The following is a 14,759-nucleotide window of genomic DNA, read 5'->3' as shown; positions in this document are numbered from 1 at the left end:
AGAAGGCTTTATTTATTGACACAGGAAAGCCAAAGCGGTTACAGGAGTGAGCCCGGACACAGGACCGTGCTGGTGAGAGCGCAGCTTTCTGAAGGGGAACCTCACGCAAGCAGCTCCAAACAAGCAGCGAAGCGCAGGTGAGAGAGGGAGGAAGGAGAAGCCACCCCTCCATCCTGCCAGGGCATCCTGCCAGCCTGCTCTCCACCCGAACCAGGAGGCCACCAAAGCCAGCAAGCCAGGAGAGGGCAAGCAAAGGGACAGCCGGCGAGGGGACAGGGCACCCCGGGGTGCGCGGGGCCGGTACCAAGCACGAGCTCAGCATGCACCAGGCGGCCCCTTCCCGGTGCGTGGCCCTCTCCAGGTTACTTACTCCTGCAGGGTGAGGGACCTCCCCGTTGCTCTGGCCAGAGGAATACAGATTGACGTATTCACCCTCACCAGCCTCCTCGCTGGCGTTTTCGCTCTAGGGGAGACAGGACGAAAGGAGATAGGTGACGGTGCCCCTCGCCAGCTGGTAGCGAGCACCCGTGCCCATGCCTGGGAGGAGCGATGCCTTGAGGCCGCTGCCACCTAGCCAGAAGCCCTGCCTCTGGCTCAGCTGGTGTTTTCTGGGTCTCCAGGAGCATCCAGAGGGCCCCGAGCTGCAGCAGGCACTGTGTGGCAAGAGGGGACTGCGCAGGTGCCAAGCGCGCACGAGGGCTGAAGGCTGCGGCTGCTGAGCGGTCAGAGCCTGGAGCGCACGCACCCGCCCTGCTGACACCCTGCTGCTAGGTGCAGAGCAGCCCCAAAGAGCCAAAAGTGTCCTAAAACTGCTTCACAGCACAGGCTACAGCCATCACGCCAGGCTGAGCCAAGCTCAAGGGCGACTGGGCTGTAGCAAGGACCCAATGCAAGGAAGATGCAACAGCGAGGTCAGGTCCAAAGGGAGAAAAATGCTCAGTGTTTCTGCCGTCTGTGTCCCTCTTCCAAGCCTTGTGAAGAGGCACCACCACCATGCACACAGCTCAGGCTCTAATCCCGTCACCTCTGGGTTTTGCAGTGAAGAGGAGAGACGCTGCCCTGTACTCGAGGTGCTCAACGAAGCAACCTGCCCGCTGCCTGCAAAAACAGCCTGGGACTTGGAGCTCATGGCAGCACCCGTCAGCGAGGGAACTGCTTTAGTCCCACTCGACCGACAGCGATGCTTTGCACCGACTTTGCCACCACGTGCACAGCCGGTGCTGCTGGAAGAGCAGGAGCCTGGAGCAAGCTGCAGGAGAGCACGAGCTGAACCAAACCCACAGCCCCAGGGGCTCCCCAGGGGGAAGGGAGCAGGACAGCACTCACCAATTCCTGCAGCTGCAGGACAGAACCACTGCTGGGAGCCTGTGTTCAGAAACTACCAACCTCACACCACCCCTTTACCTTCCTCTGGCTTGTATCACAATTGCAGGAAGCTAGAGCAACTTCTCTTCCTCTCCCCTTCACCAGCATTTGACATTTTACGTTTCCAGCACAGGCATTAACATTTTCTCAAACCCATGAGGTTGTTCAGTTTTTTTTTTTTTGTAGCAATCTCTGTATGAAATTACCTCTCTGCATTCCCACACGAGTTTGGAAGCCAGGCTAGATCACATTGAGCTTAAGCACGTATTAATACAAGCGACATTTCTTTCAAACAAAAACAACCCCCAGCCTTGCATTAAGGTGCATTACAATCCCTTTGGATAGTCTCACCGAAGCCGTCTGGAGAGAATCAGTGAAAGAGGTTTCAGAAGGAAGGCAGACAGGAGCATTCCCGTTAAAGCTGCTCTCCTGCGAAGAGGAGTTTGGCACATCCCCAGCGCTGGGAGACTGGCTGGCCGTGGCTGGCACCGCTAGGTCAGAGCTCTGAGACGGGTGGACGGGGGGGAAAGGCGGGGTGGAGCAGGACGAGGAGGTAGAAGACAGGAAAGGAGGGATGGAGACTTGGTTGTGAGGCACAAAGTCCTGGGAGTAGGACCTAAACACGGACTTGTACTACAGGACGCGGAGATGGACGACACACAAACAAGGAAGATGGGAAAAGGAAGGAGACAGACAAAAGAAAAAGAAATTAGATCAGCAGCAGCTCAGCAGTGACAGCACAAGGCAATTCCAACAACGGGCGAGAGGCGAACCCCAGCAGAGGGAGCGTTAATTTATCATCCCCCCATTCCTGCAGGACCTGCTGCCTGGGCTGGCAGGCGGCTTTATCATGGCAAGGAGAGTCCTGACACCAGCAGCAGCCGGGCAGGGGAGGTGGGCAGTGGTGTTTGTCTGCAGGAACCCAGCTTCTGCTGGGCAGCGGGGAGAGCCTGGGTTTAGCACTTAGTGACAATGTGCACCTGGAAGGCGCTTGGGTGGCTGAAAGGATGTGAAGCCATACAGAAACCAGGACTGCGAGCACGCTGGAAGCGTCTCAACAGAGAGAAGTACGCTGGGGATGGTTGCTTTTCTGGGATTTTCCACAGGATCCAAAATTAAGATGCCGCTTGCTCCAGCCCTGTAATTTAACAGCTCCTGTGTCAAGTCTGTTCCAGAACACACAGCTCCCAGGGAGAGGTGACTGGATCCCGTCTTCAAAGCTACGCTGAAGGATAAAGGAGATTACAACAGGAGATGCTTTTACTCCCTCCCATCTGAGAAACATTGGGAGCAAAACCGATAATTGCCCTCCGGAGCAATGAATTCCTCATCAAACCAATCCTTTAATGCAGTGGCTCTAAAAGTCAGTTGAAGAGATGAAAAGAGATCATCTACAGAAAGCTTTATTCCACTATCTCTCCTAATCATCAGATTACTGTTCAGATAATATTAAGCAGGGTGCAGTGGGAGTACGTTGTGCCAAGAAAAACACGAGCAATCCTCTGTCTTTTAACATCTGGTGCTAGTAAGATTCACCACCAGGGTATCTCCAAAACAAGAAGAGAGCAAAGCTGACACCCACCAGAGAGAGAGAGAGAGGGAAAAAAAAAGAAAAAAAAAAAGACACCAATGCTAAACCTGCTGGAGAGGAGCTTTAGGAAGCATCACGTCACCCAAAAACACCATGCTGAAACGAAGCTGAGGTGGTTGCCTGCTCGAGCAACCTGCTGCAGGACAGCGCGCTGCAGAGCTCTCAGGAAGCACACACACACCCTGCTGTGATGGTAAAAGGAAAAAAAAAGGAAACAAAGGCATGAGTTGGAAAATTCAGGCTACGTTTTTTCAGGGGAACTAAGCAAGTGATGAAATCAAAGCTCCGTCCATCACCTGAGTACACCTCGGTGGTGTTTGTTGGTTTCCTTTTCCTACCTCTGAAATAGGTAATAGCTTAAAAATCTGAACGGAGAACTGCCTCAGGCTCGAAGCTCGGGCAAAGAAGTTTTTCCACTACAAGCTGGAAAGGAAACAAAGTTCCACGGCTAGAATTTACCTTCCACCACCCCAATCCTCCAGCGGCTGCCCTCCGCCGTGCCTCGAGTCCGGCTGTGCTCTGGGTGCCGTCTAGGGGCCCCAAACGAATCGCAGGCCACAATACAGAGGAGCAGAGGGAGATGCTTTGGAAAGAGAGCTTAAAAGACTACTGAAGAATAATCAAAATGCAAATCCCTACCACATGCCCGTGGCTGAAAGGAGCCCGGCTCTAGGACAGGCTCCTCTCCCTTCCTGCTCGTCTCTTCACGGGTGAGCAGCCCCGGCTCCAGGGCCACCGTCCGCTCGTGGTGCTGCCTCGTAACAATGCCAAGTCTAATCTCTCTATTTGCTTTCTGCCCGGATAAATGCTCTACATTTATTCATTTTCACTTGCATGGCACAAAACGCTAAATCCCTCGTAAGACTCCAGGCTCATGACATCACCTTGGCTCAGCAGATTCATTGTGCCTGCCCCGTCCCCACGCTATTCCATGATCTCACCGCCGCTAACGCGCCAACTAATGCCCCGAGTCCCGGGCCAGTCCCCACAGAGAGAATTGGAGCAGAGCACAAAGAACATGGACCTCCCACCACTCCTGTGATGGCTCGAGAAGGCAAACTGCTGCCCCAGTGGTGAGATGCAACACTGCCATAAGGGAAATGATCTTCTCCAACACGGGTTGCGTCCCAGTGCCTCCACTGCTGGGCTTCCTGCACCCTAGCAGGCACCCTGCTGTCCTTTAATTTGCAGTGGATGGGCATCTTCCACCGAAGTTCCCCCAAAAGTTACCGTCTCCGACTTGCTGAACCTGGAGAAAAAGTCAAGGTTTTGCAGGGAAGCAGCTGCGCTCCTTCAGACCATGAGCAAGGGGAAATCCTGGCCTCAACCGCATCGCCTGGGGACAGGCAGGCGCCCTTGAAGGGCTCACGCCGTGCCAGGGCAGCAGCAGGGTTAGTTCAGGCCAAACAGGGGCCGGAGGCTCAGCAGCTGGTGGGCTGCGTGGTGTGCAGCCTGCAGGCTCGGCTCGCAGCTCAGGGAGATGAATTACTGCTGCTAGGGAAGGAAAATCTGCACAGCTTCTGACTTGCAGAATTTCGGAGGCATTAATGCCAATTCGAAGGCAATTTAGGCCTAAATATAGCACGGCTTTGCATCAATTTTAAAACTCTGAACGTGGATACGTTACTAGTGGTAATCTGTACACATTCATCTCCCCTTGGCCTCGCCAGTGCCTTTCAAAACAATTTCTTGGCACGAGGTGCGTAGAAAGTACCAGCTAAAGGCCCAGGTAGCCGGGAAAACGCATTCATCTTCATGATGGGATCCGTGATCCATCACTTCACGGTGCAGACACGCTCTCAGCATGCTGTTAACAAAGGGAACAGCCCAGGGAAGCCTTTGGTGAGCTGGCATTCATTAACCAGGCTGCTCCCAGCTCCCGGTCCTGTACGGCTGCAGCTCGGAGCAGGCAGCCAGGAAGAGCCCTCCTTCCTCCCCTCCTTCCTCCCCTCTTTCCTCCCCGGCAAGCAGCTCGGGAATTCCAGCTATGCAGCCATGCTGGGACAAGAGCCAAGAATGCAGCATACTTTGAAAGTGGAAAAACACCCTGCGGTGGAGATGATGTCCATATGGCACCCATTCCTGCTGCGCCCCTTGGCCAGCCCGGCCCAGCCCAGCCGGCAGCTGCAGCAGGAATTGCTGCGATGGTTTCCGCAGGGTTTGGGCGGTGTTCGGCTCTGGGAAGCCGTCATCCTGTAAAATCCACGCTTATTTTGGGAGGGGTGAGGCCATTCAAGACAACTGTCATAAGCAAATTCGTCCTCCCCTGGCCCCACAAAATCACAGGCAGCGGTTTATCTTGGAAACTTATCAGTGCTGTTTTTTTTTTTTCATTCTGCTTCTTGGTGTGTTTTTTTTTTTTGCGGGGTCAGTAAGGCCTCAGTGATGGCTGTACTGACAAAACCTCCTGCTCCACGGCTTTGCTTTAGGTGAAATGATTTGAAATAATTTTGGGGAAGCTAGAAAGCAACCGGATCCTTTGTGAACCGATGTTTTCCTCTTTCCAAACGCAGAGCATGCTGCCGGGCTCCTAGCAAGGGACCAGAGGACGGTCTCCTCCTGCGGGGGATTCTGACCTGTGACAGCAAATGGCCAACACAGGGAGCAAAGAGAGCAAAGAGAGATCCCTCTCGTCTTACCAGTAAAGTATATTTATAAAGCTCTCTGTCACTTGGGAAGCATTCCCACGAAGCAATCTCCTGCGAGCAGCGGGAGCCGACTTGCCCAGACCTGACAGTTTACACACACTGACACCAGCGCGGCACACGGGGCTGCCAGGGATGGCACCTTTCAACATTCCCAAGTTGCTGCCTTTGATTTGTAGTTTTAGAACAGCTTTCCATCGTTAACAGGGGCGTCACAGGATGTCCCAAAGGTCAGTGACATTAGAGACGTTTATTTGGATTAGCTGGCAGGAGATAAACACTAACAGAAAACTTCTTATTTCAAGAGCGATGCTTCTCAACACCCCCTAGGCACGGCTGACCAAGTAACAGGGAGGAAGGGTGTTTATGGCAGTCACTGAGTGCCAGCAACAGCAATCTCCATCCTAAATTCAGAGCTGAATTCAATTAAATGGCTGTCAGAGCATCTGCAGCATCAGCAGCCCCCGTCTTTACCTTTTAAGCAAAGCCTTCTCAGTCGCCCTACAGACTTCTGCCAAATTAATCTGCAATCTTGCCAGACACTCCCAGATCAGATAGAGCATCGGAATTCCAAAACACGCCGCTATCAGAGGAAAGGATCAATCTTTTAGATCTCCTCTGCTAAGGCTATTAAGAGAGAAACGTGGGCACCGCGCCAGAACTGGATGCCCAGATTCTAACAGCGGAGAACTGTGTTCGCAAAACCCTGGGCGTTGCACAAAGCCGAAGAATATAATTACACAGACAACTATTGGAAAACACTTCCTATCTCATGACACAATGCTGGACTTCCAGGTACTTTTGCTAATGAGGAAGGAAATGCTCCTACAATGAATGACTGGAAACACAGGCTGCCAACAGACTGGCTTCAAGCACTGCCGCAGGAAAGGCAGGAACCCCTCGTGCCTGAATGCTTCGTGGTGAAGCCTCTGACCCGGCTGCACGGCTGACCTCGCTATTTTTAAGTAGTGGTCAGCACAGCAGATGGATGGACGGGGTTTCAGTTCCCTTGGGAAAGGGTCTCCTGGCTTCTGCATCAAAAGCACAACATCCGAACCCTCCTTAAGGGAGGATTTCTTAAGGGAAGGCTTCTTGTGCAACCTTGCAGTGCAAATGGCTGGGGGGATGAGAAGGTTTGCAAGACTCTAACCATGCTATTGTGTATCTCTCTTGCAACTATCAGGAGAACTCAATCTGATCACAAACACAGCATCAGCTCCTGGTTGTCCTGTGAACAATACCACCACATCTGGCAGGCAGATCTTGCAAAGGCGGAGCGTGGAGATGGAGACTCCCAAAGCCAGCCACATAAAAACGTGGCATGTGGCCTGTGAAAGCAGCAGGCTGACTGTTCAGAGACCTATGCAGAGACAGAGAGTGCAAGATGAATGTAAGCAACTGGAGGAAGTGCCTTTCTGAAGCAGGATTCAGCGATGCTGGCACACAACAGCACTCTTAATACTGCCATGCAGACTTGCTGCGGGCAGTGGAAATGAACAGAAATGCAAAAGGAACATGAAACAGGAAAGGCAAAACAATACTTAGCACTCAACAGCTGCTTAAATGGACGCAAACCTTGTTTCCCCTTTCCCTCTGCTCCAAACTAAGGAGCCAAATCCTGCTTAGGACAGAAAGGAACTAACACAGGGATCTCACGGTCCTGGTTTCGTAGTGGCTCCCACCATCAGAGCACCATATGGATCCAAAAAAACTCAGTCTCTGCCAAGGATCGGAGCTGAAGTCTGGGTTGCAGACGGGAACTGAGCTACACAAATAGGAGCAAGGTGGGGAAAACATGCAAAGCACATGTCGGCATCGCGTGCGCCTTTAAACGCTTATCTGACCCTCCTTTTCCTGAACATACATTAACACGCACACAAGAAAGAGAAACAGTTGCTGTGAATTTTCTGAGCATTTTCTCAATTTGCAAAAGAACTGTGGGAACAAGTGAAAACAGAAGCGCTGAACGAGAGTTTTCATAAGGAAATCACTTATGCTTTCTGGTGGAAGCAGGCGGCCAATTTGGTTCCTTGGCAGTTACTGGAAATGGTTTTTAATTAAAAAGAGAACACAAGGCAAAACAGCATTTAGAGAAAGGTAAGACATTTCTCCATAGTGGAGAACACAGCCAAATTTCCACTAGTGCTATTTGCAGGACTCAGAGAAAACAACTGCATCCCTTGTTTCAACAAAGAAAACTTCCTAGCTGTGAGTGAATGCAAGTCTCTCTGCGGTCTTTGGTGGAAAATCTGTAGACAGAGAGCAGTGTATCTTGTCTCCTCAATGATTTCTTCTATCAGTGCAGAGTTCCCCCACTGCCAGGAAGCCGTGAGATTTGATTCCTGCCATTTGGAAACCTGCTCACCCCTTTCCAGTCAACAGCACAATGAGATGGAAAAGGCAGCATCTCACAAGAGGAAGGGAGGGAGGAGACCTGCTGGGGAAAAACTTCTGCAAACCAAGTCTAGGATAGGAAGGAGGATGCATTCTTACTGCATACCTCCTTCCCCACTGTCTAGCAACAGAGAGTTGCTTTCAAAAGAGAGGGGAATCCCTAAAATGACTCTTGACATTATGATCCAGTTGTCCCGGCAATGTAAGATTTCACGGCGTAACAGCGGGGACGGTGATGCTGTGTTTCCTTGCAGCATCGGCCCACGCTACAAACATGACCCTTGCTGGCACAGAGGCTAGACACGAATCAGACTCGGTGAAAAACAGACCCAACTTGCCAAACCTATGAGGTTTGATCCAGTTGCTTAAGATCTGCCTCTATCCAGTAAAAGCTATTACTTCTGACACAATTTCCTGCAAAGAAGGGAAAAGCGCGATTAGTGGGTTCGCAGAGCGCTGGTGGCTTCTGGACTGCAGCAGCGTCTGCAGCTCTGAGGGGAAAGAAAAAAAGAGTCAGGATTCTGGAAAAGAAATTCACGAATCACAAATTAAGAGAATAAAGATGGTCTGAACTACTTCACTTCTTTTTTTTTTTCTCCTTTCTTCAAAGCACCGTCTGAAAAGAACTTTTTGAAGCCCTATAAATTAGTAGTAAGGATGTAGTCCTTACTCCTTCGTGCATAGGCATAGGAAGCTACATGCAAAACATGGTATAGGCTTGGCTTTCCTGCTGCCTTCACATGAACAGATTGGTATGGGGCTAGGTGTTCTCCTGGGACTGACTCTTGTCCACCCCAGGCCAGTCTTATGGGAAAAACAAAAGCACGGGGCACTTTCTGGCACTTGGCTATGATTGGAAACCTGCAGAGCACTGCTCACGTTGTGGTAATGCACAGCCATTTGGTTTATTAGCTCCGACTTCCTGGTATTGACCTATGGAGGGTTTTGCTTCATGTACAGAAGGGATAAAGATTAACGCAGGAGATGTATCGTTTTGATGATCTCCACTGATTCTTTGGGTACGTAGGAGGCCAACCCCTCAGCTGGCTGGTGCACAAAAGGTGTGCTCTTCCTTGCATTAACTCCCCTGCTGGGACCAGTGGATTGCTAATGCTTAGCTCTTAACAGGTTTATTGCTCACCACAGTGCTCATCTGAGTGAAAGAGTGGAGAAAACGAGGACATGAGAATGACAGGAGAGCAGAGCAATGCACACGAAGTGCTCCTGGTGCAGCTTGGAGCATCCCCCACGTGAAAGGCAGTTTTGCCAGGCAATGCTCAGGAGCAGACTGCAAGAAGGGCTCCGAGGTCCTTCTGAGTGCTGGAATGCAGGGTGTCACCCTGGGAGCCATCCAAACCTTGACAGCTGTTTCACTTCTCTGTCTCATTAGGGAGAGGGAAAATGGGATAAACCGTGGCTGTGATATTATATGGGTCAGCTCCGAAGCATGTAAGGACATTGGTATTTTGCAGCTCAGAGACAAAGAGTCACTGTCAGAGGTGAAAATCTCATTTTTGCCTGTGAAAAAATAAACCAGCTAGAGTCATGAGCAACCACGAGATTACCATAAATTAAAGGCATTAATGGAAAAGTCACCACTTTTAATTCAGTTATTTCCTTTGTGCATTTGACAGTGCATTGCCCAACTGTTCTCATTGTTCCTCATGCTTCATTCATTTTCCCTTTACCAAATCCTTGCAAAAATGAGTGAGGATTTTTTAATGAAGTTTTAACATTTCATAAAATAATCTATTCAGAATAACGTAGTCCAAAGCAAGATTAGAACAGGTCAAAATAATTACGTATGCAGTAACCATTTACATCTAACCAGGACACTTTTTAAAGTGACCGTGCCCACACATTTTTAGGATGCTCTAGCATCATATTTATAGGCTCTCAATTAAATCAAAAATAGTGAAGTGCTTTTACCTGGTCTTACAGTTCTGTTATATTTTCAAGGACTGCTATCAAACAGAAAGCTGTACAATTCAGAACTTTTGCATTATTTCAAATTTTAAAACTGTTTTCCACGGACTCATGCAAGCAGTAACCTTACCAGACCTCAGCCTTTAGCTATGCAGCCAAATGATGATACTGCTCTCTCTCCTACAAGTGGAAGCTGAAAGCTTTAATTTATGGCTTGTGAAGTTAACTCTACTTCAATACTTTCTTCTTCAGACCCAGCTAATAACATCATTGCCATTCATTTTTAGAGAACGAGCAAGCGTTGAAATGCAAAGACGGCAGTGACAGTGTGAGGACACGGCTTTCAAACATTTAGCATTAAACTAACTGAAACACTCTTGGATTTTCTTAACTCTTGCTTGATAATTTCTCCAGAATAAATCTAATTTACTAAACATCCAAGTTACTGTTAAAAAATAATCCATTCTCAGTTGTCATGAGGCAGACAACCAGCACATAACCACACAGCCCTACGTGCAAGCGCTCCTCACGCTGTAGAGCTGCTGGAATCCCATGGTTCGATTTAATTTCATTACATTAACACTTTGTTATTGCTACCATTTAATTTAAGCAGCTGATCACAGATTTAAGCGGTACTTTCAGATTATTATTTCAATTTCAATCATTTTCAGCTCCTCCTGTGGTTCTCTTTTCAGACCAGAGCTGTAGGAGAAGAAACCCTGCTCGTTCGCCAGCAAACCATCCAAGCTTACTGGGATTGTTTGGGACCAGGGGATGTGAAGGGAAGCGGACAAGCAAATATGAGATGAAAGATGTGGGAGAGGCCATCTAGAGAAAAAAAAAAATTAAGGAGCTGCAGCCACTGTTCCATGCATTTGCCTAAATCCGTGTACTTCAGGGATGGCAGCTCGTTATTTCTCCAAGGGCCAGATTCACACAGCAGCATTTAATCGACTCATCCACATCGCTGCCGTTCTGCAGCAGAACAAAAAGACTTGGCAGTTTCAGCGTGCAGCCTGGGGAACATGTAGGTCATGGGAGTGTGCCTTCGCACACGGGCCTGATCTCCTCTGCCAGGCCCTCTCCACAGATGTCACTCCAGATGTGGATGGACAGCAATGAAAGCTGCATCTGCCCCGCATTTAATTTAACGAGATTTACACACCAGTTTTATCACCTGGCTGCTTGCTACTGAGTCCCGTAGCCCCCCAAGAGCTTTTCTCTTTACCCAGAACATCAGCACAGGTTGGCACACGAGCATTTAACCACAGGCACAAATACACACGCATTAGAGAAGTGCAGAAAGCAACTCACCGAGTGCACAGGAAAGGAGCTGTGCCGGTTGAGAAAGGAGTTAGAGACTGACATAGTGAGGCCCTGAGTGGCACCGGTGTCCTCGGGGGTGAAGGGCACTTTAGTTTGCTGGACACAGTAGGAGACAGAAGGGAAAGAAGAGGCAGCATAGGAGGCCTGCTGAAGAGGGGGAAGAAAGCGAGAGACAGAAGAAACAAAGAAAGAAAGCACAGAAAAAGCGATGAATAAAGGCTAAGAAATTGCTAACTGTAAAACAATGCATACAACAGCCTGCTGAGCAAACAGCTATTCGTACAGCTCATCAGCACCAGACACACCAATACCCCCTTCTTGAGCTCAGGAGGCACGACAAAAATCACAGTTGGAATAATCTTTTTTTCACAAATCCCTTCAAAACAGACACCCACCTCCCCCTCCCCGTTCACCTGTGGGCAGCTGCTGGGAGGCAGTCAGGCTGCTCCACGCGCCCTTGTTTCCCCGTAACGCTGGGGACAAATGCCCAAAGGAGCATTTATGGGCACGAGCTGCTGCCCAGCAGGGACCTGGCCCTTCCTCCTGGCTGTTAAGCAGCCATCCCTTGCAGAATACTAGTTTTTTTTGGCAATCTGTGGGCTGGAAACTCGGGACTCTCCGGTGGTCTACGGGCCTTCATGGATGCTGCAGGGATATTGGATAAAAACAATGCCCACTGAGTTTTCAGTCCAGCCCACATTATACATTGTTTGCACAAGAGGGAGATATTACGCAGTAAATAATAAATACTATCAGGAATTTCACCTGAATTCACTGCTGTAAGGGGCTGTGGGAGGCTCAGCTGGACCTAGGCTTTCTCAGCCCTGCCTTGTCAAATATAACATGCAAATATTTCATATACAAGATACGAAACTTGCAAGAAAGGACTTCCTAATTATTATTTTAGGGCGAAGTCCGTCCAGCAAACCTTCCCTGCTGCTGGAGCAGCTGATGTCCACATGATCTGCTGTTTCAGGATCTCCCTGGGCAGCAGGACCAGAGGAACAATGGAGTCTGATGGCTTTTACAGGGATTGCTGAATGAGCCATTGTCTGCTCACACCACTTTCCCAGCTGAGAGATGAAGGTAGGGGCACAAGGTTGCATTTTAAGAAACTTCTGCTTCAGGCAGAGCATCACCTTGATCATATCAAGCCTGCAAGACTACAAGAATGCCTGCAAGGCAAAACAGTGACATTTTGGCTGCCCAGGTAATGATTAAAGGGCAGCACAGAAACGCTTTGCTTCAGCTGACACACTCTAAAAAGGAGCTGGATTTCCCTTCTGCACAATAATGAGCACAGTAATAAACAATTATTAGGACCCAGCTTGAAATCTGTGCGTTGCTACTTACCCTACAGGACCATGCAGAAACCATGCCATCATTAGGAACTGTCACTAGGGCACAGTCACCTCTAAGAGGAGATAGGGCAAGGGACTACAAGGGACCGTGCAAGGATCTCTCTGACAAGGGGTCCAGATCCCCTGGGGAAGTGCCTGATCCTTCAGAGAGGAGTCCTGAAGAGCCTTCTGTATCCCTAAAAATTGGATGGGTCGGGGCGTTTAAGGTCTCACCCCCACAAAATAATAATGCGTAATACTCAGTTTACTTAACATTTGGCCAGGAATGTTCATTTTTTAGGACTCCTATCTGTGTCAGAGGAATGTAGTTATGTGAATTCCCGCACTAGGACTCTGTGTAGCTTTTCCCAATTCGTTAAAAAGTAGCTCTCTGGGACAGTCCAACTTTAGCACAGATAAGGGCAGCACATATTGCAACAGTTGCCCTGATGATGGTAAGAGCATGGCTCTGCTCCAGCATCTCCTCCCATTTTATTAAAGCCATGGCCAATGTCAGTCAGATAGCATCGACAAACACGATGCATTTTAAAAACATTTTAGCTGTTCTTTAAAAAAAGGTAATATAAAGAAAAATATAAACAAGCCCTCTGAGGTTGGAGTCAAAAATGAGAAAGGAAAAAAAGGTCCTTAAAAAGAAATAGGACAAAATCTATTTTATTTCAGCCACTGAGGCTGGAAATAAAGCTGCTGCTGCTGCCATCGCTGAGGCCAGGACTTCATCCCCCATGTGGAAATTGGGGCTCACGCAGTGTTCAACTCCATGCACATACACTTGTGGACGTGCCTTTATGTGCCAGTAGGATGAAATGGCCAAAAGATCACTGTGAAATTCCATTTTTCAGAAGGCAATTAACATTCTCATTAAACGCCAATAAATGAAACAATTTCACCAAACAAGCCAAACCAAACCAAGCTAAAAAAGCACCACCAAAGCCCCGGGACACACAAAGGCAGGGGTGCCACTGGCTCCTACGGCCACAGAACTGCAGAAAACAGGTAAAATCCTGAATCTCAGAAGGGGGCTGATGTGGGGAAAACAAGCACGAGTTAAATAATGGCTGGACCAAAGTTCTGTGGCTCTGGCAAAGATTGAGCCATAAAAGCAGTGATTATGTTTAAATGGTTATTATTAGTGGCATCCTTGACAACAAATTCAAAACAACATTGGGAACAACAGTGCAGCAATCTCTCGAAAATTGTGTTGCCCAGCGTGTCAAAATCTTCAAAGCACTCATCATTAAAAAAGCCTCCAGTCTGGCACAGATTCAGCCGTGCCATGTGGAAGGCTAACATCTCATTTTCAGGGTATTTCAGGACTTTGAGAGCTGATGGGGAATAGTCTGAACGCGGGGTTAAGAAAGGAGCACAGGAGCTCAAAGCAGATGATGCAAAACGCCTGAAAACGTGTTAACAAGATGTCAAGGAACACGGGGTGGGTAACACCAATGAGACATCCATCCTCCCACAACCACAGCCTGTCGGGAGGAGGAGCAGCAAACCCAGAGCTGCTCCCACCAGGCTGCTGCGCCCTGCTGGGGAGGGCACCGCGGGTGTCACTCACCAGCTGCCGCTGCTTCGGGGGGAGAGCGGGTGGAGGTGCCAGGTCTTGAGAGGGTTCTAAGCTGATGAAGGAGTCGTTGATGCCATAGACTTCCCTGAGGTGCTTGTTCTTCTGCTGGTAGATGTGCTCGTTCTGCGGGGTCTGGTAGAACATGGATGGCTGCGGCTCCGAGTAGTCTTCCACGAACTGCATGTAGGCCAGCACTGCAACACAAAAGGGTCACGCTCACTGCTTCTGGTCTGTGTGCTGCAGCCTCTCCTGCCCCAAGCAGGCACAGTGCCCAACCTCAGAATAAATAGGAGTGATGCCACGCTGCTCTTGCAGCTGGGCCTTGCTTCAGGGCAGCAGCAGCAAGGCATCTGTGGTGCCTCGCACAGCAAGTCGCCGATCACCTTGGAGGAAAGAATCTGTGAGCTTCCCATCCCGCAAGCCAGCACACGATGAAAATTGTCGCAGGCCACAAACAAATTTGGCACCGGTTTTGCTTAAACCAGTGATGTCTCCAAATAGCTACCTGAGGAGTTTGACTCTCCAAGTCTCAGACCGAACCCCTTCCTCGTGTAACCTGGGGCAATCTGGGGAATGTTCCT

The 14,759-nt window shown here is 49.4% G+C and overlaps 1 protein-coding gene across 12 annotated transcripts in view; it reads right to left on the bottom strand.

The window, feature by feature from the left end:
- The window catches only part of RAPGEF1 (Rap guanine nucleotide exchange factor 1), an 87,242-nt gene that overhangs the window by 15,963 nt on the left and 56,520 nt on the right, over positions 1 to 14,759 (bottom strand). For 4 of the 12 annotated variants that reach the window (XM_038188120.2, XM_027471085.3, XM_027471084.3 and 1 more), the window contains 4 exons: positions 14,170 to 14,372; positions 11,236 to 11,394; positions 1,717 to 1,998; positions 371 to 463 (listed from right to left, as the gene is read on the bottom strand). In XM_038188120.2, coding sequence (XP_038044048.1) covers positions 371 to 463; positions 1,717 to 1,998; positions 11,236 to 11,394; positions 14,170 to 14,372 — 737 coding nt within the window. The remainder of the gene's footprint in view (positions 1 to 370; positions 464 to 1,716; positions 1,999 to 11,235; positions 11,395 to 14,169; positions 14,373 to 14,759) is intronic. The other 8 variants (XM_038188118.2, XM_038188121.2, XM_038188124.2 and 5 more) reach the window with 8 other exon arrangements.

Source organism: Anas platyrhynchos, chromosome 18 (assembly GCF_047663525.1).
Source record: "Anas platyrhynchos isolate ZD024472 breed Pekin duck chromosome 18, IASCAAS_PekinDuck_T2T, whole genome shotgun sequence".
NCBI classification, from domain to species: Eukaryota; Metazoa; Chordata; class Aves; order Anseriformes; family Anatidae; genus Anas; species Anas platyrhynchos.
The sequence above is the reverse complement of the archived record's forward strand: the minus strand, read 5'-3'. Positions and strand labels throughout refer to the sequence as shown.